Here is a 27,503-nt window from a genome sequence, read left to right as displayed (position 1 = left end):
TAAAGTGTTACTATTATGTAAAAATATTGAAGATTGTTTAAAAAATAACTCTTGTTTACATTTCTTAAAACATGCCTTAGTATGTGCTGAGAGTTGATCCTGTTACCCACGGGCACACAGAGTGCATGAGGCAATCCTCTGTTTCGTATCTGTGCAAAAATAGAGTTAGAACAGAATTTAAATGTGCCAGAACCCAAAGTTCTTCCAGATGTATGCTTTCACTGATTTCTGGAAAATTGTTTCCCAATTGCCTCTCACAGTGCATAGACCACGTTATAAGATCCAGAGGCCTCTCTGCACTTTTACAGGATCCATAGCATTGACTCATGCTGTCATTGTCATCAAAACAATGTTGTAAATGTCCTCTCCTCTTTCCAAGCTTCCTGGCATGTTTTTCCCTTAGGAGGCTTTGCAAGAGACTCTTTGTATAGTTCTCCAAATTCCTACTCCCATTAATGATTTTTTTCTAAAACTGGAGAAACATTCACTTAATCAGCTGTTTAAAAACATCATTTTTCCCTCCAAGGGCTTTTATCCCTTTTGAATTAGACAGTGTTTATCAGGAATATCCTTAGTGCATGCTTACTATGATTATGTGTCTTTTTCTTTTAAGTCAACAGAAATAATACAGACTTCAATATTCTTTAGGTTTTATTGGCGTGTACTTGAAAGAATGTGACCCCTCTAAGTAGAAGCATCATTTTCATTGAAAATTGGCCAACAGTGTCACCTTCTCTGATGCCTAAAGCTGCATAACAAATCACCATACACCTAGCAGCTTAAAACAACATGTATTTGTTATCTCATAGCTTCCTTGAGTCAGGAATTTGCTTGTGATATATCTGGGTCCTCTGCTCAGGGTCTCACAAGGCTGCAGTCGAGATATTGCTGAGCTGTGTTCTCACTGGGAGGTTCGACTAGAAAGGGTCAACTTTCAAACATCCTCAGGGTGCTGGCAGAAATTTTTCTGTGAGGGGGCTGGGGTGTGGGACTGAAGGGCTGGATCTCTTACTGGCTGTCAGCTGAAGGCTGCCTCTAGGTCTTAGAGACCACGCACAGTTCCCAGCTATGTGGCCCTCTCCATAGGCAGTTCACAGCAGGGCAGCTTGCTTCTTCAAGGCCAGCAGGAGAGGTTCCCTATGCATCTGCTGGCATGATGGGTTTTGTGTGTGTATGTGTGTTGGCTGGGGAGGGGTGGGGATACATAATAATACAAGCACGAGATTAATATCCTTTCACCTTTGCCATATTCTTGGTTAAAAGCAAGTCCCAGGTCCCTCCCACACTTAAGAGAAAGGGATTATATAAAGGGATGAACACCAGGAGATGGGAATTATTAAAAGGTCACCCTAGGGTCTGTCCACCCCAATGCCATTGAACAGAAATACTCAATGAGTGAACCTACTTAGATATAAATGATTTTTATTACTCTTCTGGAGTCTAGAAAGAAAGAAAAAAGCCATATAGCAATTCCTGGGCAAGGCCTGGGGAAGCTGCAGGACCCAGGAGAGTAAAGAAGATAAGTAGGGGAGAGAAACAATGACCTTGAGCACATTTAAGAGGTCGAAATTTCAAAAATTTAGGTATCACGAGTTGATCATTTGTGTTTGCTTGTTCTGTGATTTATTTTGCTTTGATTTTCCACCAATATTTGGAACTACCTGTGCTTCATTTGTCTCTCTATTCAAAGTTGACTGTTATTGCCAGCTTCAACAGTTCATAGAATTACCATCTACCTTCCTCACTCAGTACCCTTTGCACAACACCTAAATCCTCTGAAGAAGTAAGCCTGCTTTTGACTCGAGAACTTGAACACTGGGATGTTGCTTGCCATCTGTCTTAAACTTTTTAAAGTAACTTTTTGCCAAGACAAATGTGGATTATAAGCAACAACCTGGGACATTTCTGGTCTCCGAACAGGAAAAGTAAAGGAACCCTTAAGTATTATTTTAAGTACTTTGTTTGCTAGCAGTGTTTGTGGTGAATGGTAAATTGATCCTTAATTGTGTGGGAAATAGAGAAGCGATCTGCATGCCAATGGCCAAGTACAGACTTCAGAGACTTAGCAGTTTTGAAACTGATATTTATGAACATCTGCTTTTTCCCCATAAATTTTAATATGGATTTCATCCTTTGAAACCTACAGAACTCCCAGGTGCTTCTTCAGTCTTTATCTTGGAAACATGCTTTAAAAAAAAATTTCTTTTTTTCCATTGAACACATTCAAAATCACTTTTGCTAAAACAACACTTCTTTATAAACAGTGCCTATTGGAAAGCCTAAAATATGGTATTAAATGTTAGCAACTCAAAAAGCTGTATTCAGCATTTTGAGCCTCCAGAATGTCCAATCCCAGAGCACAAGCCATAACAGTCTTAATAAAGGACGCTGAGAAGTATTCATTGCTAGTCCCAGTTTATGCCTTTCGTACCCCACAAATATTTATTTAATCTTTGCTTATTTTTAGTGCTGACGTTATAGCAGCCAATAAAACAAAGTCCCTGCCTTCACTGGGTTTTTGTTCCAGTGAGTATAAATGTTCTTGAAAAAGAATTCCCTTTAAATTTTCATAATACTCTTCATATAGTTCATTGGAAAACTTTACATTGGGCCTGCAAACCAATGATATTCATCTGTCCTTGATATTGAACTAGATTCTGGGGATATAACTTATGAACATAGTAGATATGTTTCTGCTCTCAAGGAGCTTAGAGTTTAGCATACTTCTCACCTCTGTCAAGAAAGGCAGACCCGGGAACTTTGAGGTAGGATCTGGGTAGCCACTGGTTGTTCTCTCTTTTAGATCCACTGTAAGCAGTGCTAACAATGCCTCCATGCCAAGTATGGCTCTTGGGCATACTAAGAGATGTTACTGTGGGTAGAAGATGAGTGTGCAGACCACAGAAAAGAGATTAAAATCACAGCTCAATAGAGGGCAAACAGATAAATCAGCTGGGCACGTGCAAGGCTAGCAAAGACATTAAATCCCTTTTAGGAAAGCAACTCTTTAAGAGTGTAGTTCTGACCACCCTGTAGCAGAGGCTATAAGTCATTTACATAATAAGAAAGCCTCAGGAGGACAGTAGAGCTATTTAATTTGGTTAGGCTAATCGTTTTCCATCCATTTACAGTGTAATGGAACCTCTCTCCTCTGCCTCTTAAACAGGAACATATTGGCAGGTTGCCACAGGGCACATAAAATAGGGGCTGTCTTCTTGGTGTGTCAATTCTACTCAACCATTTAGAGGGAAAAAGTTAATGAATTTACTGATAAGTAATTGCAGGCATTGTTTTCCATTAAAACCAATGCAGCCATATAATGGACTAGAATGCAAAATTTTCATCCACTTTTAAGATAAAGCATGAAACTAAAACAAGGCTTAAGTCAAGAGCTGAGGGATTAAACCCTCTAGCACATTTTCCATCAGCCCCCTGTGAAGCCAACCTAATAAAAATAATTTTTTGATATGGATAATTGATTCTCAATTGTATGTAAAGTGTAAATAAAGTCCCCCAGAAGCATTCCTTTCTACCACACTGCCACTTGAATAGCCCAGCTTTTTAGAAATTTTGGAGCTGCTGTTAGATGCAAGAGAGTTCTGGGCCACTTAAGGCTCTTGACACCTCACTCCTCCACAACCTGATGCCCAGCCCTGGGGCCCAGCTCACTGCCCTCTGCACTTAAGAGTGCTCCCTTGGAAGAGTTTGAGCTGGCTGGTCTTTTTCAAGATGGGCTAAGAGAGGCTTTCTCAGTGCTCCCTCCTTGTCCTTAGCACTGAATTTGAGCCCTGGCAGTCCTGCTTCCACATCCGCTTTTCCCAGTCTCAGAATGCTATGCAGCAGGCAGACCTGCTTATGTTCTTTGTGCTTTGTGTTCCTGAAACAGGATCTGGACCAGGTACAGCTCCATCTGGAAGAAGTGAGGTTCTTTGACGTGTTTGGCTTCAGTGAAGCAGCAGGAGTGTGGCAGTGCTTCATGTGCAACAATCCTGAGAAAGCAACTGGTAAGAGCCTCCCTCCCCTGGCTGCTAAGTATCAGTTGTACCCCTGGGATTTACAGGGATGCATGAGCCCCACCGTTCTGGTTGGCTTTCTTATTGCATAAACATCCTAAGTTGGAAGAGTGCACAGAGGTGTGTCTGACTGCCTCTGCTTCATGCTGAGAAAGGTATCTCACCAAAGTGGGAGTGAGAAAAAGTGAAGATGTTGAAAGGGAGAGAAACAGAGACCAGAAATGAGTAAGAAAAACAATGCCTGCATCTATATGGCTATCAAGAAAGTGGTACTGGCCATTTTGCCTTGAAAACATTCTTCATTTCAACCCCGATGACCCTGAGGGTTAGAGAAAAATAAGCTTTCTGTCAAGAGCCCCAGAGAAATGAGACCACACTCAATGAGTGAGTGGTTGTCCAGACCTCCTCGTCTCATAGTCCTCCCTTACATTTTTGCTTGATGATTGAACTGGGTGAAAATTGAGACATTTAAAGAGTAAGGCGTTATTTGAGAAATAACTTCATAGCTGGCTATTCACCCTTCCCCTTCCTTTCTGCTACCCAAGGAACGTGGTCTACTGACCTTGCCTACAAATAATCATTGTTAGTGAGTATGCGCCAAGCTCTGTGCTAAATGCGTCAGCATCTTGTTTCACCTTCACAGTATCTCATAAGGCTAGTACTAATATTATCTCCATTTTGCTGATGGGGCAGCTGAGGCACAGAGGGATTTGGGAACTGCCTGAGGTTACACAGGTAAGAAGTTAACAGTGGCTGGATTTGAACCCAATCTGACTCCAGAGCCCACTCTCTTAACCATTTCTCCATGCTGCCTCCCGTTACACTTGCCCCAATCTGATCGGTGGAAATAGGTTGATAAAAAGTCTAATCCTCACCAAGTTATGCTGGGCTCGGGAACAGAATATTTTATCACCAATGTGCCCTCTGAGAAGGCGTAGTTCTCAACACTGACACGGCTCAGGAACTACAGTTTAGACCAAAAGAACGGTGTTAAAACACTGTCAACAAACCACTTTGTAGATGAGCCATCCTCCAGAGGACCAGTGATTATGGCCCCCATTCCTTGAATATGGGGATTTTGTGCATCTTAAAGATCATCCGCTGTGACAAGTCTATCCTCTTGCTCAGCCAGGAAGTTGAGGCTGAGTCGGGAAAAAAAAAAGTGTTTATTTGTCCAGATGGATATGTGAGGGGCTCACGGCAAGGCACCGATTAAAATGTATCACCCCACGCAGACGGTATGGGTGGAAGAAGCTGGCAGTTAAGGATGGCAGCCTTCGTGAGGCACAGATTGCTCGCTGATTACAGATCGAGATTGAGTTGATGCCAGAATGAATGCCCCGATTTCTAAAGAGTTAATTTGAGCAGAGAAGGAATTGAGGAATTGAATGTCTCCATTATGAAACTTTCCAGTTGACCTCGTTTCACCTGTGAAAAAGACAGAGCATAAAAGAAACCCTATTTGAGATCATGGTGAAGTAAGGTGCTTATCTGAGGTGGCTCTGAGGGGCCCTTAAGAATTTCATTCCAAGTAAGCTGAGTCCTTAGTTCAATAAACATTGAATCATATCTGGCCAAGGGAGGCTCAGGAAAGGGGCTGCAAGTTGAAACCACAAAGTGTTCCTTTAATATGTATTTTCTCAAATTCACTACCATGCACTTGAAAAGAACATTTTGCACATTCACTCGTTCTTATTTGTGTTTCTCACAGTTAAATATAGACTGAGAACATATAGCAATAAAAATTCAAACAAGGTCAAATATTTTATAGCAGAACATATTGAATCAAAATGTTTGGTGCCGAAAACTTAGTGTGCTTACATTTCTTTGCTCATTTCCTTTTGCTCCATGAAAAGGGATTTGAGTCTGAGAGAAATCCTATTTTAAATTATTATTTTCAGCAAAAATTCTTGACTCCCTGAAAAGTTTGTGTAGGTTGTTGATCTAATTTTCTTATTTTTATATAGCATATAAATTATATATTTAAGGGAAAGGTCTGACATAGTACTGCTGACATACATTATTCATAGGGTTGATATTTGCATTCATGTTGTTCTTAAATTCTAAGTTTAAAGATGATCAAGACATAGGAATAAATATTTTGTTATTTGGTTGTGCACAGCTAGCAGAATACTTGCATCCCATTTCTCATTTATGAAATGCATGTTTATTGTGTTGTTGAATGTCTTCTACAGGCTGAGCCTTGGGATAAAATATAAATAAGTTACAATATCTCTGCTCTGAAAGGATTCATAATCCAGTTAGGGCCAGAAGGCACATATGGAAAAATCTAGCATACTTCCTTGTATGTTTTTAGCATGCAATAAATACCTGTTGAGTGAGTCAATGAATGAATAACATTTAGAAATGGAAAAGTCAGATACACCTTGAATATTAAAATGTTTCAAGATTGTGATATGTGTTAATAATATCAAATACATCACTAGACCATACCCAGTGCATTTTGAATCTGGTAAATGGAGGTTGGTGCTTCTTTCCTCCTTGAGAGAAGTCACTGTATATATATCAGAGTCTACTTCCCTGACTGTCTTTGCTTCTGATGTGCTGTGCTCAAGTCCTATTACTGCTCTGGTTTGGTTAGCACCCCTGCAGGGCCCAGATGCCCTGTCAGCCTCAGGGAGGAGGGGTCTAACAAGATAGGATTGGAGGTCAGAACAAAAGGCTGAAGAAATTGCATTGGGTTTTGTTTTGTTTTTTAAGGTATTGGCAAATGGTACAATGTTCTCAAATATTCACTGTTCCAATATTTTTTTTAAATGCCAACATCTGTAAATGGGGAACAAAACATGAGACCATTAGAATTTCAGTTAGACATCAGGAAAGACATCCTGAAATATAAATCCTTCTTGATAATGTATAGACTAAACTGTGGGACTTCAGAAATTGATAGCAAACTGGCTTCCATGGTCACTTTAAGGACAGTCCCCTCCTCAGGTAAAAGTCACATCATGCGCAACTCCCAGTCATCTTCCCATCAACTCCACCATCAACACACAGAAATGCACAGAAGTATACAAAATGGTATTCAAAAAAATGTATTTTTTATCTAGTTGGATGTGAAGTCAGAGGAAACTAATGCTAGAATAGTGTAAAGGTCTTAAAATTATAACCGCTGGCATTTATCATGCTAACTATGTGCTAAGGCTTACATGCATTTTTCTCACCATTATTGAGTCCATTTTACAGATCAAGAAACTGAAACACAGAGAGAAGTTAAGTACTTTTCCCAAGGTCACACAGCTGCTAAGTGGTACAACTAGGATTTTAATCCAGGTTAATTCCTGAACCTGAAATTTTAATCTCTAGGGCAAATCCAAGTTAAGGACAGGGAATGTTGAAAATTACAAGAACAATTATTTTATAATGTTATAATATATTGGAAAGACCAAGGAGTGATCTATTGACACCTCTCTGATGACTTAATCTACTCAAAGACGAGCAGGGGTTTTTGTATGATAATGTGTGGGAAATGATTACATGCAGGAAATGGTTACCTAGAAGCTATTTCCAATCCCTCCAATTGCTGATTCAATTTCTGATAATCATTTTATAAAAGTACAGAGTAGAAGGTTAGAAGGTCACTGAAATAACTCAAGAATCCTCAGAGACTTGCCTGTTGGTGTTTATTGCCAATCCCATCACCCCACATGAATGAGAGAATAGAGATTGAGCAAATAGATCAAACAGCACAGAATCTATTTCTGGAAAGCAAACAAATCTCTCTATCAGTCGTCCTTGTGTCCTGGAACTTCTAGTGCTTGTTAACAGTAAGGGTTAGTCAGCTGGACTGTCCTGGAACACATCTGGCTGTCTGTTCAGTCACATTTTTTTAAAGGAAGAGGAGGGACTAGATGATGACTTTCACTCTTGTTTCTTGAGACACATGGGATGCCTTTGTTCTTAGACACTACAGAAAACAACTCAGAGATGTCTTTGTTTTGGCACTTGTGTCTCCCTCTGTAGATCTGAGCATTCGCCAGTGTGATCACTCTCTTAGTCACTGGATATTTAGATATTGAATGTGATTGTCTGTGGGAGGTCTCCTTAGGTTATAAAAGAGAATGAAAGAATTTTTTTCAGACAGATTTCAACTGTCTATCATGATTCCTCTTTATTCAAGTTTATGTTTGAACATGATTTCAAACATTTGTGCTGTAAGAACATACTGTCCATCACATGGGCAAATAGAGATAGTTTCAAAATGCTATCAGGATAAAAAGGCCTCTGTCAGGAGATTTTCTTCAGACACTAGAAACTGGTAACAGCACTGTAGCGCTCCTTTGCTAGCCTTCAGCGAGGACTAGATTGCTTTCCACTTCAGATGCCAACATGAAAATTGTCTAGGGACTTCCCTGGTGGTCCAGTGGTTAAGACTCCTAGCTTCCACTGCAGGGGGCACCAGTTCGATCCCTGGTCCGGGCACTGGGATCCCGCATGCTGTGTGCCCCCCCACCCCCCGAAAAAAGAGAAGAAAATGGTCTAAATGATCTCTGAAGACCCAACTCATAGGACATAAATAGCCTTGTGGGTCCATTAATATGAAACTTTTCCATTTAATGTAGTGCCAACTGTCACAGAACTTTAAGGGTGACAAAAGAACACCCACTTTGAATTTATGCAGTGGCTGGGTTTGTTTTATGATGCCTTTCCTCCTATCACAGTGTGTGAGCATGTTGTCTTCCATGGTAAATATGGTTGGAGTGCCAAAAACAGTGCAGTGGTTGGGCAGGATAACTTCACAGTTTCACACGTATATACTGTTAATGACTTATTTCATAAAATTGAACCCCAGCCTGTTGTTCAAAGATACTTTGAATTAGTTAAGGACAAAATAAATATGCACTCATCAACTCAGATAAGTTATTATCCTTATCCTCAAATCTTTTTCCCTTTCCCCTCTTCTCTGTTCTATGCCTCTCTGTTAAGCCTTCCCATACTCACTTTCTCTGTCTCTCTCTCTCTTTCACACACACACACACGCACACACACACACGCACTCACATGCACACACTCACGTGTGCGTACACACTGGCATACACGGACACGCCACCCTGACAGAATGAACTCACTCCTCTCTGTCCTTTCCGTTCTCTGCCCACACCTTCAGTAGCGTACACAGCATGTCGCCATCAGTCTCCCCCACTGGACAGTAAACTAGAGGAGGAAGAAGCATGCATTATTCTTCTTTGTTTGCCCTACCCAGTACCTGGCACATGGTAGCATTTAACAAGTATTTGGCATATAGATGGATGATGGAGTGATTCATGGATCATGTAAAGTGATAGGATGACAACAGAAGAAATAGAATTTGTTTTGAAATGCAACTTTAAAATCTAATTCTTTCTCAAAACTAAAAAAAAACTTACTAAAATGAAACCTTGAAATAGCAATTTTTGCAAGGTAAGCTTTTAAAAGAAGAAAATGTTTCTGTAGACAAAGTTTCAACACTCTATTGATATCCAATTTTAATATTTTACTAAACGGTTTCAATACACACATACACACAAAGTTCATAGTAAACTTTCTAATAACCTGTGAGCCTCTGTGAGAAATAAGCTAAGATCAGTAGCCTAATACCCTTCAGGGGTTTTCAACCAGCGTCACTATCCTAATCCTTCTGCCCTTCCCTATTGGGTCAACAACAGTCTCATAGGGATAGGGTGAAGTGTACTTGCAGCAAAGCATGAGTCACCCCGTGGTTATCCACAAACAAATCATCAGGCATTGAAATGTGTCCTTTTCCACTCAAAGAATAAGCTGAGCCAAAGCTAATATACAGAGGAGGAGAAGCATGCTTTAGAAAGGCAGACTAGAGTGAATAAATCAGTCTCTATCACTGTGCAGATTTAAAGTGACATAAGAATTTTTATGTAGTTTTGAAAAATAAAGAACTTAATATCTTTTAAAAAGAGCTCTGGTCATCACCTTTCAGAGTAATCTTAATTTTTTTATCTACCTATATAAATACATTAGAAATGAAATTTGTTTTTCAGCCACAAGCTCCCCTATGCAAAAGACATACAAGTGCATTTAGCGGCCACTGAGAATGAAGTCACCAGATACTTTACATTTTGCCTTGAATCTCATCCTTTCCACCTTCTCAGAGGCTCCACAGCATAGATTCCCATTTCTCTCTTCTTTATTCAATTTCTCCCTCCAACACTTAAACTCCCATGGACTTCAATGGCTTACCGTCTCCTTTCCCTTCACCTGCTGCCTCGCTCTCATCTCCTCCTTAATGCCAAAAGAGTTGTCACTGCTCACTTTGCATTTCCTTGCCTCCTTCTCCTCCTGACTCAACCTTCTCTAACCTGGCCTCTAATCCCATTATCTCTGTGATCATTAAGGCCATGCAGGTCCCAGGCACTGGGTATGTTCAGTCCCTGTGTCACTTGCCTTTAGCAGCATTCAATTCTATTGGCCAATTCCTCCTTCCTCAAACATTTCTCCCTTTTATTAAACAACCAAGAAATCACTAAAGAAATCAAAAAGGAAATCAAAAAATATCTAGAAACCATGACAGTGAAAACACAACAACCCAAAACCTATGGGACGCAGCAAAAGCAGTTCTAAGAGGGAAGTTTATAGCAATACATTCCTACTTCAAGAAACAAGAAAAATATAGAATAAACCATCTAAACTTACACCTAAAACAATTAGAGAAAGAAGAACAAAGAAACCCCAAAGTGAGAAGAAGGAAAGAAATCATAAAGATCAGAGCAGAAATAAATGAAAAAGAAATGAAGGAAACAATAGCAAAGATCAATGAAACTAAAAGCTGGTTCTTTGAGAAGATTAACAAAATTGATAAACCATTAGCCAGACTCATCAAGAAAAAAAGGGAGAAGATGCAAATCAACAGAATTAGAAATGAAAAAGGAGAAGTAACAACGGACACCACAGAAATACAAAAGATTATGAGAGAATACTACAAGCAACTATATGCCAATCAATTGGATAACTGGAAGAAATGGATAAATTCTTAGAAAAATACAATCTTCCAAGACTGAACCAGGAAGAAACAGAAACTATGAACAGACCAATCACAAGTATGGAAATTGAGGCAGTGATTAAAAATCCCCCAACACACGAAAGCCCAGGGCCAGATGGATTCACAGGCGAATTCTATCAAACATTTTGAGAAGAGCTAACACCTATCCTTCTCAAACTCTTCCAAAGTATAGCAGAAGGAAGAACACTCCCAAACTCATTCTATGAGGCCACCATCACCCTGATACCAAAACCAGGCAAAGATGTCACAAAAAAAGAAAATTATAGGCCAGTATCACTGATGAATACAGATGCAAAAATCCTCAACAAAATACTAGCTAACAGAATCCAACAACACATTAAAAAGATCATACACCATGATCAAGTGGGGTGTATCCCTGGGATGCAAGAATTCTTCAATATATACAAATCAATCAATGTGATACATCATATCAACAAATTGAAGGATAAAAACCATATGATGATCTCAATAGATGCGGAAAAAGCTTTTGACAACATTCAACACCCATTTATGATAAAAACTCTCCAGAAAGATTCCTTAAAAAACTAAAAATAGAACTACCATATGATCCAGTAATCCCACTACTGGGCATATACCCAGAGAAAACCATAATCCAAAAAGAAACATGTACCGTAATGTTCATTGCAGCACTGTTTGCAATAACCAGGACATGGAAGCAACCTAAATGCCCATCAACAGATGAATGGATAAAGAAGATGTGGCACATATATACCATGGAATATTACTCAGCCATAAAAAGGAATGAAATCGAGCTACATGTAATGAGGTGGATAGACCTAGAGTCTGTCATACAGAGTGAAGTAAGCCAGAAAGAGAAAAACAAATACTGTATGCTAACTCATATATATGGAATCTAAAAAAAAAAAAAATGGTACTGATGAACCCAGTGACATGGCAAGAATAAGGATGCAGATGCAGAAAATGGACTGGAGGACACAGGGTTGGGGGGGCGGGAGGCAAAGGGGAAGCCGGGACGAAGTGAGAGAGTAGCGTAGACATATATACACTACCAACTGTAAAATAGATAGCTAGTGGGAAGTTGCTGTATAACAAAGGGAAATCAACTCGATGCTGGGTGATGCCTTAGAGGGCCAGGACAGGAAGGGTGGGAGGGAGTCGCAGGAGGGAGGGGATATGGGGAATATATGTATAAATACAGCTGATTGACTTTGGTGTACCTCAAAAGCTGGTACAAGAGTGTAAAGCAATTATATTCCAATAAAGAGCTTAAAAGAAAAATTTCTCCCTTTACCTTCTGTGACACAGCACTCCTTGGGTCTTCCTCCTACTGCAGACACTCCTTCTCAGCCTCCTTTCCGGGCCTACCTTCCTCTGTCCAGCTGTTCATTGTCAGAGCCCCTCTCTTCCCCTTGATGTTACTGTCTCCCCAGTCAATCTCCACTAGTTCTGTGGCTTTGGTAACCACTTCTATGACAAAACTCCCAAATGTGTATCTGCAGTCCAGGCCCCTGATCGACTCCTCCCATTGCCTGCTTGGTACTTCAAAGACATCTCACACTCAGTATGTTTAAATTAAAATTCATAAATGTCCTACCCTTGCCCCTAAGGAAAAAAAGGTTGATTTTCTTCCAGCATTCCCCATTTTAACTCATTCTGATGCGTTCAGCCAGAGACCCGCTGCCCTCTCCCCGACCCCATCCAATCTGTCACCCAGTATCGTGGATTTACCTTCTCAAGTGCTCTGAACTCTGTCCACCTCCCTCCATTGCCCTAAAGCAAACTACCATCACCTCTTACCTAAAATAACGGCAATAGCCTCCTGACTGAGCTACTTGGACTTTCCAACCTCCTTCCCACACTACAGCATTCTGACCTTTTCAAGGCACAAATCTGATGGGACCACCCTCTGCATGAAACCTTACAGTGGCTTCCCACAGCTCTTAGCTTAAAGATCAAACTCTGCATCATGTGCCTGACGGCCTCACATGCAATGCTCTCTCCCAGTTTTTCCAGCCTCATCTTGTCCCCAGTGCCTCTGCTCCCCTCTGCTCTGGCCAGAAGGACCACCTTTCAGTTTCTTATACTCACCACACTTCTTCCTGCCACTAGGCTTTTGTATCTGCCATTCTTCTAAGAGTGTCCTTTCTCCCCTCATCACCTAGTTAATGTACATCTTAGCTTTCCCATTACAACTCAGATTCACTGCCTCAGGGAAGCTTTCTCTAACCCTCCTGACTAATGCTAAGGTCCTCAAAGCACTTCAGACTTATCCTTATGATACTTGTTACACCCGTCATCTTGTTTTTTGTCGTTGTTATTTTTTTTTGTTTGATTGGCTTTTCCATGTGATTATCTGATTAACGTCTATTTCCTCCAGTAAACATGCTCTATGGAGGGAGCCCCCCTCCTCCATCTATCCTGATCCCCTAGCACACAATAGATACTCAAAGTATTTGCCAAATAAGTGAATGACCAATTTTGTATCTTCTCAGAAAATTTTTAGTAAAATTTTTCTTAGGCAAGTGGTGACAAAAAACAAATTAATGAATTCACAATAATTGGTATTTGCAGTGTATCTTTTGTGCCAAATGTATTCTTCGTATAGAGTATTTTCTTAAATAAGTTCTCCTCAAAAGTACCAAGAGAGATCATTTTATTTAACAGAGAGTAAGGTATTGTGTGTATATGTATATATGTCAAATACACACAGTGTTATGGTGTATATGTTACAGATAAAGCTTCCAATGCAGACATTGTAAAACTTCTGTTTATTGCCAAAAGGCTTGAGGCCAAGTATTGAACCACAACAAATGGAACTTGTGTTACATAACTCCACAAAAAAGCAGTGTAGACACACCTTAGAATGCTCTTAAACACCAAGAATGTATGTGCATGCAGGTGGGACAATGGCTAACAAGTGTGTAACTCATACAGCCCAAAAAAGGTGACCCTTCTTATCACAGAGCTGGTACAAGTATGTCAGATATACTTTTCTGCATGTAAGGAAAGCTCTCTAAGGTCCAGGCCATGCAGGAAAGCACTCAACATTTTAAACTGTCTAAAATCCTACAGTCAGATGTTGCCAGGAATACCTATCCATGAGATCATATTAAGGAGATGACAGCGTGGGACCAACATGGGACCCCTTTTTTATTCAAAGTTCAAGAAAAAGATTGAGCAATTCATTTCCACCACCCCTGATCTTTTCCCATTGGTCCCTGTCAATCATTATTGGGCGAGTGTGGGCCAGTCTTCTTTGATAGGTTCCCATAAGGGCAGAAAGGTGATCATACTTACTGCTCAGAACTACTGAACAGGTTACCTTCTTGGCAAGTGGCCTTAGAATTTTTGTTTCACTGATGAACAATAAATAAGCCAAATTCCACAAACATTGATTCTGTGCATTTTTTTCTATAACTCTATTAACTTAAGCCAAGGACATGAGTATGATCTTATACTGCTATCCTATTCTTTAATCTTATGGAAAGGTCATGACAATTTTCTTCCCACTCTTGGTTTTTCAGTTTTACTGTTTTCAATATTGTATGACCTATTACTGTCTTCTATCATGAGGATACAATCATTTCCTAGAAGTTCTTGAGCTATGTTAGAGTCAGTTGGGGATCCTGTTAAAAATGCAGGGTCCTTCACCTACCCCAAAATTATGGCTCAGTAGGTTTGGGGTGGACCCTTGGAATGTGCATTTTAAGAAGCCAGCAGGTAATTCTGATGTAGATGGCCCTCAAAACACAATTTGGGAAACACTGCTCTACAAGCTTATAAAATAGTAGTTCTGAAGCTTCTTTTAGTACAATATTTCAGCGATTAATAGAGAAGCCTAGAAAGTTCACTACATTTCAATGGGTATGAAATTTCTGAGAAAGGAAGTCATTCGGCACATGTGGAAGTGCCCTCATAGGGCTGCTGTCAAATTGAGTTTGTCCTTTTTTGGACCCCATACATCTTGTAGGATGTTACAAAATTGATGCTGGATTATACCTCCTCATTTATTCACTACTGGTAAGGAAATATGGGCTCCTGAAACACTGCCTGGATATTCGTATGAAACACGCCATTGGTTACAATCCTTAGTGATTTCAGAAACCACAGACATTCAGCCTACTAAATGTGGCTCCTATGACCGCCTCGTTTAATGCTTCTATCCCTCTTTAAGCATATCCTCTGTAATCAGAGTTGGCTTTATTAGAACTGGCACACACACAAGAAAATCAGTAAAACCAGAGAAGGGAATAATCGAAGTAAATTTGAGACTCTCAATACATACAAAGAAATTCCCCACAGACTGGAAAGGAGTTGTAATTCCCAGAAGCAGTCATTTCAAGGGAAAATTTTTTAAAAGACATACTTTTTCTTGGTTCTTATTTTAAAACAAAGTATTTGAGATTTACATTTTCCTTCCAGAATATGCCTTCTTTTGGAGGTATTTGTCTTTAACCATCAGGAAAAAATATCTAAGAATTCAGATATCACCAATTCATGACAGTCTTAATTATTCACGCACAATGCAATACTTTCAAGACAATAGTTGCATAAGCACACAGTGTAAGGAACTTCTGGGTGTGGATAGAAGTTGGTACAATGTGAATAGCAGTTAATTTGGGGCGGGGGGCGGGGAGATTACCACCCACTGTCATAAGAGTAAGCAGGAACTCTGGAATAAAAGGGAGCAACCACCAATGACGTGGCAGAGCCCCCTCATGCATCCCAACCTGTTGTTGGATTAGGTTGAATATTGGTGAATAAATGGATCTGTTACTCAAAAACAGAAGAGTTCACCTCCCTCTGGGACTCTCTGAATTGCTTGTCACACCTCAAGTTCAAAGCCTGCTGTCCTTGAACTTTAAAAGGGTTTCCTGTCTTACTTTGAATTCTCTCACTATTCCTAACACTTTACTATAGTATAGGTTTCATTACATTCTTAATTGGAGAGAAGGAGATAGGTTTTATCCTAAAGTCATTAGGATACGGTATTTATAAAAACCACCTTTTCATCATCACGGTAAGAGGTGATGATTTTATGTTCATTTGTCATGGTCATGATCATGATGATAGTAGCTACTCTTTGTTGACCCCTTACTGTGTACCAGGACTTAGTTAAGCAAGGCTACTGTTAAGCTTTATACCTTTACAGCATTTTTGTGCCTTTATGTGTGCTGGATGATGTCCACTAGGGGGTGTAAGACTTAAACAGGCTGAATTTCAGCCCCTTCTCACCCCTTGGCTGAGTGCTCTTGTGCAGTGAACAGCCTCACAGCCATTCATAGTTGCCCTGTTGTTAAGCATGACATCTTTGGAGAAGAGGAAACTGAAGCTCAGTGAAGTTAAATAACTTGTACAAGACCAGTCAGCTGTTAAAGTAGCAGAGTCTGGACTTCAGCTGAAGTCTAACTCCAAAGTCACTGCCCTTACCCCATCAACCCTAGGCCTAGACCAGAGAAAGTCTTTGGTACAGCCCTGTATGACTTATTATAGTAAGGAGTAAACATGGTGTCCAACACACTATGTTTACTAAATTATAATTGGCTAAAGACATATTCATAATTGCAACAAATCTTAAAACAAGGTGGAGACCTTGAATTATTGAGCTCTTGTGCTCTTGAGATAAAGGGGTTATATGACTACAGAATTTATTATTTTTTATTATATTATGTTACAAAGCATGAGCTTCCACTTTGCATGATGTCCAGAGATCTCTAGAATTGGTCTTTCCTTGAAGCTGACACCTCATCTCTTGCTGGCCAAGTCCCATCAGGCTCCCATCACAAAGAATGAATGACAGTTCCTAGAATGCATTTCATACCCACTCTGTCAGCCTCAGCCCTTTGCATATTTTTTTTCTTTTCAGAATATCCTTCTTCACTTCACCTTCATTACTGCTCTTTGTCCTTCAGAATTCAGCTCAGACACATATACTCTAGGAAGTTTTCCTGCTTCCTGTGCCCAGTTTAGAATAGGTGCCTCTCCAGGGTGTTCCAGTCTCCTTATCTCTGGCTTTCAGTTACATTCTGGCAGGAGATCAGAGGGAGGGAGCAGACTGAGGTCTGTTTATTTCTTCCCATCTGCCTCCCTGCTTGGTCACTGCAGGTTGACTGTGTCCTCGATCCACAGCCACAACTCCTGTCAGGAAGTGCTGTTCTCTTCACTTTCCTCTTCAGCCAGAGAGGGGTGTTATGCTTCCTCCTGGCTCCTGGCCCCAGAGTACTAAGGTGCCTTTCCTACACCTTGCCTACATCTGTGTAAATAGTCCCTTTATTAACTCTCTCAGTGGCCCAGCTTGAGCTGCTCCCTGTTTCCTGCTGCGAGCATGCCTGACCCATAGCGGATCCCATCTGGAGTCCATGAAGCTTCATGCCTGTGCTGGCTGGACCTTCACAGGCTCTAGGCCCCTCCTTAGTCCTTAAGAAAAGCAAGGTCCTTTCTAATGGGGTTTCAGAAGAACTTTCAAATGCAATATGACCTCCCAATGACTATTTGATACTCAATCTCTTTCCTGGATCTTACACCAAAATATCTCGACTTGCCTGCAGATCCCCCACCTTCAGCTCATGGCTTTGACCAAAGTGATTGCTTTACGAACTTGCTTCTGAGTTCATTGATTCTTCTAGCTTCTTTAGGTTTTTTTCTTTTTGTGCACTTTCTCTCACATGTCCCACTTATTACCTCAGGCCTTCTCTGTACTCCTCCCAAAAGTTCCTTTCTCCCTTCTTCAGAGGTGGCCCAGCCCTCGTTTCACCCTCTCCCAGCTACAAGTATAATTTCCTTCCTTTGAGTTCTGTAATGCTTGGCTTTTACTTCTCTGGCGGCACTTGCCAAACTCTACATTGAGTTGTCAAATTTATAAAATGCTTTATCCTCCCTGTAAGATGAAAAATCCAAGCTCTCTCTGAGCTCGGCTTTGTGAGCCCCTCAGATTCAAACACAGTGCCTTAGAAATTATCTGTGCTCAAAAGTATGTGTGAGATGACTGGATATGGTTGATAGATCAACAGAGGAATATTCTTTATTTCTTTAAGGTATCTGTGTCTGATATTATTTCACTCTTTTTCACCAACTTCGTGTTGAGTAAGACTACCACCTTAAAATTTCATCTTTTATCAACATAAATATTTTCAACTCTTGGTGCACAAAAGGAATGCAATTAATATATAAGCATTTGTTTTAGCATTCTAAAAGGTGTTTAAGTTGATAAACATGGTAATAGTTTGGGTTCCAATTGCACTAGAGAATTCAATTTAATATTCCATAGTTTTTTCAGCCAACTGATAATTTAAAAAAGGAACAGATCCTGATTGGTAAAGAATGTCTTAGCCAAATTGTGGTGCTTTGAATGAAATAATGTGTTAGTTGGTGAGAAAATATTTAAATATCCTGTATGCAGTGCATGCAAACAAGATAGTTTTAGGCACATGATCATTCCCTCATAGTCTCATTCCACATGTTATTTTTCAAGTGGAATATGATCATCCTTAGAAAGAATTAGTTCCCTGTTTTGACCATGAAGAGACTGTGATATCATATGAGAATTATTGCTTACCAGGACGTGCTGTGGGCAATAGACCTATTAAAAGGACACATGGCCAGTCACACGTATGCCAGACATGATCATAAAAAATTTTTTTAGGACATGGGATAGCCACTGGGAAAAAAATTTAAGTCTTTCTTTTTTTCCCTTTTGGAACTATTTTTAAATTAATCCCACAGCTACAAATAGCCTGGCTTCTATAAATTATCTGAAGCTGACTATGATGCCTAAACTAAGGCCCTAACATGCAGTTAGTTTAAAGTGCTACTTACATTTCCCTCCTAAAATACTTTCCATGGATGTTTACCCTGGGATCCACTTTCACTGGGCTACAATGAAAAGTCTTCATTAGCAGCATTTCTCCATCATCCTTCATCCTTTCCTTCTCCAGTAAGACTATAATTTTCTCTGGAGTGTCTTGTGGTTGTTATGGACGTGTGGGTCTGTGGGTATGATATCCCAGCCACTTCTTGCCTCAGACAATTCCTTCAACTATTTTGCCAAGTGTGACTTTTGTCACATACACTTCAAGCGAAACATTTGGACCTGCCTTGAGATTTGGATCTCTGTTGAGGAGAAGTTCTCATAACTAATTCCCTATGTCAGATCTAGAAGGATTCATGTGCTTAAATATTACCTAAATCAATCATGATTTCAAATCAGCTCAGATATCATGACTATTTCAAATGTTTCTTTGAGTAAATATGGGACACTAAGACTGAGAAAATGTTGTTATTAAATGACATTGCATTATATTAAATCATCTTACCATTAAAACCATGGCAAGACAGCAATGTGGATATAAATGGTGAAGTAAATTCTTTAATAAAAGTAAGGGGCAGGGGGAGTTCTTTGCTACCTACCTAGTGTCCCCGCATATATTTCTTTGTTTTATTTTTGATCTCTCAACATCCTTGTAAAGCAGGTGGAAGCAATTATTTTTTCCTCTTTGCTAAGCAGAAATCTGCTAAGAGGACTCAAATCTAACTCTTCTGAATTATTATTCAAAATCCTTGAACACTACAGTTAGATCAGCATTTTTTTCTAATTTGAAAGCACGGGAAATGGGTGTTTTAGAAAGAATTTAATCCAGTTTTTGGACTGGTATTTTCCTTGTTGTTACTTAGTTGCTTGTTGATTTGTTTTCTCCTCTTGGATCTCCTTTTGACCTTCCCTTCCTCCTCTCAGACAGGCTGCTTCACCCTTCATGACTCAACAGCACGTGTTATCAGACACTCGTGGAACCCCTAGCCCAGGCTAACACTGTGAGCACATGGCAAACAGGTTGTCCTTGCCCTCTAGGACCAGTAGCACGTGGGGAAGATGTGGTGTCCTAAGTGCTTCACCTTCTGTACAAAGGAAGCAAGCACTGTATTTATGGAAATTTTAAATTTTTGCAAAGAGTGTACTAGCTTTAAGAAAGCTCTAAATCAGATGATTCCTAGTAAAGCAAAGCAGAACACTGAGATAATTTTCTTGACATTGATTGTCAATGATTCTTGAGTGACTGCTTTCCATACCCTCTGCTATACCCAGTACTAGCCACCATGGAGCATCCCAGAAAATGGGGGACACTTCTCATCACTGAAGCCTCAGATTAAATGCCACCTCAAATGTGCAAGCTCTTTCCTGACCACTTAAATGCATGTTCACGAACCTCCAAGTCACCCACTCCCTATTCTATCTTCATCATAACACTGTCACTATCTAACAGTGTATTTCATATGCTGTTTCAGTTATTAGCTTTAATTTGGGATTGACAATGGAACATCCAATTGACGAGGCATCAGACAAGAAGGGAAAAAAGCTAAATTAACTTTAGACTTTGTTTATAAAAACTATACATTTCATTATTCTTACCCTGACAACGCTGTCAAGGTGGACAAATCCCCTGCCTGAAATCATTTTATTACCTACATTAGAAAAGAGAATTGGTAGATGGGAAGGATAGGTTGTGTTCATATGGTCAAAGAGGTACTGTCCAAATTTCACAGTGATGGACAAATTTCATAACTTTCAAGGTGCTATGAAAATTGAACATTAATGTATGTAAATAAATATTTTCATATTCCCCAGAAATCAGATGATTTCATATGAATTTAAGGAGTGAATCTTATCTAGTTGGTAAAACAAACGAAATTTCTTCAGCTCAACATTTAAACTTCTGATATTGTAACCAATCTTCTAATTCTATGGTTCATGTGTAATCATACACCCTCTACTTCAATGCAAAATGAATTCATTCATCATTCATTCAACAAAAAGTTATAGACTCCATACTAGGTTAGATGCCTGATGTAACAACAGTGAACAAAGCAAAGACCCTGCCCTCATGGAGCTTTCAGTTGAATGGGAAAGAAAGACATTGATAAGGTAAATATTAATAATCACCTACAAATGATGATACCTAATAGAAAAGAAATACGCTGGTTGGCTTGAAAACATATAGCAGCCAAAGTCACTGGGGTCTGGGTTTGGGAAATGTCTCCCAGAGGGAGCAACATTTGAGTTGAAATGTGAAATGATTCATTTTTAACTAGGTGAAGATTTGAATATGGAGAGTGGAGATAGAGTGTGTGTGTTCCAGAGAGTGGAAAAATCATGTTCAAAAGAGTTAGGTAAGTTTGGCTTTGCAGCTGTTAAGGATTCAGGAAAACACATCTTTTGGAGCACTACATTGACCTTTGCTGCCAAATAGCTAAATATACTTGGTTTATGATTATTTATAAAGGTGTATTTCTAAGCAGTTCACATGAACAGAATACCATGAAACAAAGGAGTTAGAAAGCACAGAAAGCTGAATACCTGGATGAACCTTCAAAAACTGCTAACCAAATGCTCTTTTCGTGAACCATATTCCTTTTGCAGATCTTGATGAGGGCTTTCAACACTTTCCCATTATCATATCTAAATTGTGCATTCTTTTAGGGACAAAGTGGGGGAAGGTTAACCAAATTCATAATTTGTTAGCCCACTTTCCAAATGTACTTACTGGGTCAGATTCACTGTACAATTCTGTCTTTTGATCACTTACCAAATAAATAATGGAAAATAAATGGCTTGACCATTCTGTTACCTTCAACAGTTGTAAATCAAGATGGCCAGCCTCTCATAGAAGGAAAACTTAAAGAGAAGCAAGTCAGATGGAAGTTCATCAAAAGGTGGAAAACCCGTTATTTTACACTGGCTGGAAATCAACTTCTGTTTCAAAAAGGAAAGTCTGTAAGTCCCCCTGCCATCTTTTAAACTTGCGTTTTTAAGGTCTTAATCTCTGCCAGCCAGGCATTTTGTCTTGAGTTAAAAGGCCAATAATTGTTTCCTTCTCCACTTTACCATTTTACAGTGTCATTTTATTATATATGCCCCTTTGACTGTCTATTCTGTTCATTCCTACATTAGTTGGTTCACTGTGCCTCTTCAGTTTATTATAGGAGGGTTTTTTTGATAACTTAAGTTACAGAAGGGCTACCTGGGGATCTCGACTTGAACACCATGCCTTCTGTTTCTGTGTGGATCACCTACATAAATGAGTGGCTTATGACATTGACTCTGACTTCCTTTATGATTAAAGGTTATATTTGAAGGTGGGGACCTGAGGAAGGGGACAGTAGGCAGGGAGGAAGAAAAAATGGCTGATTTATTTTAAGTACTTTTTAGTCAACCAACTTCAATTCTGATTAGGCAAAAATATTACTATCTTTCTTTCATTTAATATTCAGTTAATGAATAGAACAGAATTCTGAAAATGAATAAGTATTTAGTATAATTTTCAGTCCTAAGTAGGATGCTCAGTAAATATCTGTATTCTAAATTTTCAGTGGGAAAATTGTGAAATAATAGTCTATTGCAATAAGCAACGCAAAGTTATCCCTTTCTTTTTGAATCAGTTTTATTTATCATTGAACTCTACTCATTCAAGATCAGGGAGCATGAAATCTTGACCTACTTCTTGGCCATTTTGAGATACAATAATAATAACAGTGTTTATCACGTGCCACACTGGATTGCCTCTAAAAATCTTCAGAACGACACTATTGTTATTGCCATTTTATAGATGGGAAAACTGAAGCACAAAGAGACTTGATGGTCTTGTCCAAGGAAAGAGCCAGGAAGGTGAGACACAGTAAAACTGGAGTTAGGCTCAGGCAGTGTGACACCAAAGCATGTTCTTAAATGAGTACACTGTGCAGCTTCCTGTGTACACTTAAAATACAGCGTCGGTGGCAAACCAAACTGTATCGGAATTAATTAATGAAAGTGTTAAATTACTTAAAAATTACATTTCGCTAAGAGCACATGTACTACATCTTTTGAGTGCTCATTACAAAATTTGTTTGAACTTACTACTCAACAGGAATCAAGTTTGATGTATCTGAATTTTGACTAATTCCGATCAATGCTCTTTTTAGCTAAAAAGACTTCACATTTTTTGAATGAAAAAGAACATTTTGGCGGCACCTATTTTGAACTCATGTTAATTTCTTCATCTGTGTGTTTTATAAAATATACAGATGAACTTTCCTGTGGCTGAGGTCTTTTTGGATGGGAAAGATAATGGTGTGTTCAATTTGGAAAGTTATTGGAGGTTTAAGGAAATATTTTTTTAGCATAGGTTGACATTGAAGCATTTTTAAAATGTTTAAAGTGACCATTTGAATTTCCTGTCTTTGTTAAGGAAATCAGAATAGAAGTTAAGATGTAGAGATTTTTCAGATCCATCTCATGCACTAACAAAGTAGAGTTAATGCATGAGTGTTTTTTCTGAACTCAAATATTCACCTTTATACTTCTGGATTCTGAGCTTTTTAATAAAGTTTAGAGAATAAGCTATTTTATAATTGGCTAACTTATTTGACATCTTTATCAGGAAATAATGGTTTGACATTCCAGAAATCTGACAGAACATTTCACTCAAATATTAGGAAATAGTATAATATAGCATGAAGACCACAGCAAAATCCCTCTCATCCCCAGGGACACAGTAACCTTGCAGTGGTCAGCAGTATAGCTGAAGCTTCAGCCACATCATAAACAGCCTTTCTTGTAAATGAGGAAAATGTGTATTTTAAAGAACTAAAAGACTGTAGTATTATTTTTCACTTTTGCATTCTTAAAGTCTTGATTTCTGCCAAACAGCTAGGCAACAATGTCCTTTGAGTTCCTGTCTATTTCTATCTTAGTTGATTCCCTGTCCACATGTAACTTTTTTTTTCTTGTTCAGTTCCTACGTGTCAATTTCTCTACTATAATCTAATTTTAAAAATATAATTTTATTACTGTCAGATACTTACTATAAACCAAATTAAGCTAACAAAGTATTATCTAGTGCAGATATCTTCAAATTTTGTCCTGTACATTCCCTAAAAGAATTTTGAAAAATCTAATACCTTGCAGCATTTTAAGTTACATAAACACTTTTATCATAAATTTAAACAGCTGCACAAACTGTAATTTCTATTGAATTATAGTGTCATTTTAAAATTTAAAAGTCACATCTCTCCTTTAAATGTAGCCAATAGAATAAAATACCATTGCAATTTGACACCTAACACCATTCATTTAAAAAAATACATATATTAGCTCTTCTTTAATAGAAGTGTTGAGATTGTTTCTTTTTTCTTTGAAATCATATTTTTGTTCTGCCATTCCCATAGCATTTTATCCTGATCACCCAATCATTTTTGACTGCAATAAAATATATATATATACAAGTATATTGAAATTTAATGATTTTAATTTCTGTGGCCATCTAAGTCTCTGTGTTAAGATTTTTTATTATTAACTTTTAAAAAATACATTACTTATGAAAGCCATAAGTATAATTCCAAATGTAATAAATAGTTATTAAACATTAAAAAGTGAAATGCTATTGGAAATGCCTTGGTTGAAGGACATTTCCCTGACATCAGTTTTTTTTTAATTGAAGAATAATTGATTTACAATGTTGTGTTAATTTCTGCTATATAGCAAAGTGATTCAGTTGTACATTTATATATATATACGTTCTTTTCTTAATATTCTTTTCCATTATGTTTTATAATAGAATATTGAATATAGTCCCCTGCACTATACAGCAGGACCTTGTTATTCATCCATTCTATATATAATAGCTTACATCTGCTAACCCCAACCTCCCACTCCATCCCTCCTCCAACACCTTCCCCCTTGGCAACCGCAAGTCAGTTCTCTTTTTCTGTGAGTCTGTTTCTGTTTCATAGATAGGTCCATTTGTGTCATATTTTAGATTCCACATATAAGTGATATCATATGGTATTTGTCTTTCTCTTTCTGACTTATTTCACTTAGTATGATAATCTAGTTGCATCCATGTTGCTGCAAATGGCATTATTTCCTTCTTTTTTATGGCTGAGTATATGTACCATATATGCCATTGGTACATATACACAGTGGAATACTACTGTATCCATTCATCTGTTGATGGACATTTAGGTTGTTTCTATGTCTTGGCTATTCTGAATAGTGCTGCTTTGAACATAGGGGTGCATGTATCTTTTTAAATTAGAGTTTCGTCTGGATATATGCCCAGGAGTGGGATTGCTGGATCTTATGGTAATTCTATTTTTAGTTTTTTGAGGAACCTCCGTACTGTTTTCCATAGTGGCTGCACCAACTTACATTCCCACCAACAATGTAGGAGGGTTCCCCTTTTCTCCACACTCTGTCCAGCATTTGTTATTTGTAGACTTTTTAATGATGGCCATTCTGACTGGTGTGACGTGGTACCTTATTGTAGTTTTGATTTACGTGTTTCTAATAATTAGCAATGTTGAGCATCTTTTCATGTGCCTATTGGCTCTCTGTATTTTTCCTTTGGAGAAGTGTCTATTTAGGCCTTCTGCCCATTTTTGGATTGGGTTGTTTGTTTTTTTGTTGTTGAGCTGTATGAGCTGTATGTATGTTTTGTCAGTCACATCTTTTGCAAATATTTTCTCCAATCCTGTAGTTTGTCTTTTCATTTTGTCTATGGTTTCCTTTGCTGTGCAAAAGCTTGTAAGTTTGATTAGGTCCTATTTGTTTATTTTTGTTTTTATTTTTATTGCCTTGGGAGACTGACGTAAGAAAACATTGATACTATTTATGTCAGAGAATGTTTTACCTATTATCTCTTCTAGGAGGTTCATGGTGTCATGTCTTATGTATAAATCTTTAATCCATTTGAGTTTATCTTTGTGTATGGTGAGAGGTTGTGTTATAACTTCATTGATTTACATACGGCTGTCCAACTTTCCCAGCACCACTTGCTGGAAAGATGGTCTCTTCCCCATTGTATATTCTTGCTTCCTTTGTTGAAGATTAATTGACCATAGGTGTGTGGGTTTGTTTCTGGCCTCTCTATTCTGCAGACATCAGTATTTTGAATTGTTCTTTCTGTTTGATGCTGCTGAGATTTTTCCAAGGTGAACAATACACCATAGAAAGTTTGGGATGAGTGAAAAAGATACCTTTCTACTACAAAGTGAGAAAAGGGTGATTGTGTGAGGTAGGAATGTACCACAGGTACATTCTCCAGTACACAGAATGGACTCAGGGATGTTAAAGACCTGAAATTGCTTTAAAGAGTATCTAATTCCTTAAAAATATTCATGCTAGCCTGTCATGATGCCTCTGGTGTTAGAGAGAGTCTTAAGCATCTGCTTTAATGCAAAGAAAATGTAACATCGTTAAATATTCTTTCCCTTAATGTGTGTGGACAAACCATGTTTCCAAAGATCAAGAGAGTTTCAAAAACAGTTTCATCTACTTAGACATTGAAACCCTGTTTATTTAATTAACACTTCTTTCTCAGAGGTAACACAAAGGAAAATTCAATTTCAAGCCTCTAAAATTATCTCAAATTCTGAGTTAATAGTACCACAAATTGTACTGCTGCATTTTGCTGTATTAATAGTGTTAATATCAATAGAAAATGACATGAAGTCAAAGAAATATGAATCAAGCATTTTTTCCCAATCACACTGTATAATAATTTTCTATAAATTGGCTATTTTGTTCCAACTTAAGATAGCACAGCAAGAAGCCAATTGCTCACTCTTTCACTTGTTCCAATGACTCCTTGAGGCCTTAGTACCCAAAATAACAAAGGTCTTAAGCTGCATGAAGTGAAAGGATTCTGATGCTCTTGGAAAATTCTCCAGGAGCCAGAGATCTTTTCATACTCTGGGAGCCAGCTCATGTTCTTTCCTTCCCATGCATTTCAGAAAGATGATCCTGATGACTCACCAATAGAGCTCAGCAAAGTACAGAGTGTGAAAGTTGTGGCCAAGAAACGCAGGGACCGCTCTCTCCCCCGGGCTTTCGAAATCTTCACAGACAATAAAACCTATGTTTTCAAGGCCAAGGATGAGAAGAATGCAGAAGAGTGGCTCCAGTGCATCAACGTGGCAGTTGCCCAAGCAAAGGAGAGGGAAAGTAGGGAGGTAACCACATATCTGTAGGGATTTGCAAGCCGACCTCACACCAGTTATATATAATGGGCATTGCACTGTCATTGCCAATGTCAAGAAAAAGAGGTAAATTCACCATGTCATGCTGTTTTTTTATTAAATACCAATGGAACAGTTTTCCCCAAGAAGCAGGACTTAAAAGTGGCAAGATCCTGAGTACATTTCAGATCCACATGGCATTTACATTAACTCCAGAACAGCTGTGTGAGGCATATGGGAAAAGGAGCTACAGATGGTATGGAGCCAGAGAGGGGAGAGTAGGCATCTAAAAACGTCTGTAGATATGTCATTGTACATTGCAGGAAAACAACTTTAAAAGATACCTGAACTACCTATCCTAAGGAAAGATTAGGCACTTCTAATGAAAAATAATCTGTCCAAAGTATTAAAAGAAAAAAGAAAAACTACAAGGAAAAGTCGAATTGATGAACACTGAGGAAAACCATATAACCTGTTCAATACTTACA

The 27,503-nt window shown here is 38.7% G+C and overlaps 1 protein-coding gene across 2 annotated transcripts in view; it reads left to right on the top strand.

Moving 5' to 3' along the window:
* The window catches only part of VEPH1 (ventricular zone expressed PH domain containing 1), a 199,328-nt gene extending 172,301 nt beyond the window's left edge, over positions 1-27,027 (top strand). For both annotated transcript variants that reach the window (XM_057738903.1, XM_057738902.1), the window contains 3 exons: positions 3,887-4,004; positions 21,657-21,793; positions 26,791-27,027. In XM_057738903.1, coding sequence (XP_057594886.1) covers positions 3,887-4,004; positions 21,657-21,793; positions 26,791-27,027 — 492 coding nt within the window. The remainder of the gene's footprint in view (positions 1-3,886; positions 4,005-21,656; positions 21,794-26,790) is intronic.
* The last annotated feature ends 476 nt before the right edge of the window (positions 27,028-27,503 follow it).

This window comes from Hippopotamus amphibius, chromosome 6, assembly GCF_030028045.1.
Source record: "Hippopotamus amphibius kiboko isolate mHipAmp2 chromosome 6, mHipAmp2.hap2, whole genome shotgun sequence".
In the NCBI taxonomy this organism is placed as follows: domain Eukaryota; kingdom Metazoa; phylum Chordata; class Mammalia; order Artiodactyla; family Hippopotamidae; genus Hippopotamus; species Hippopotamus amphibius.
This window is presented reverse-complemented; position numbering and strand designations above follow the sequence as displayed.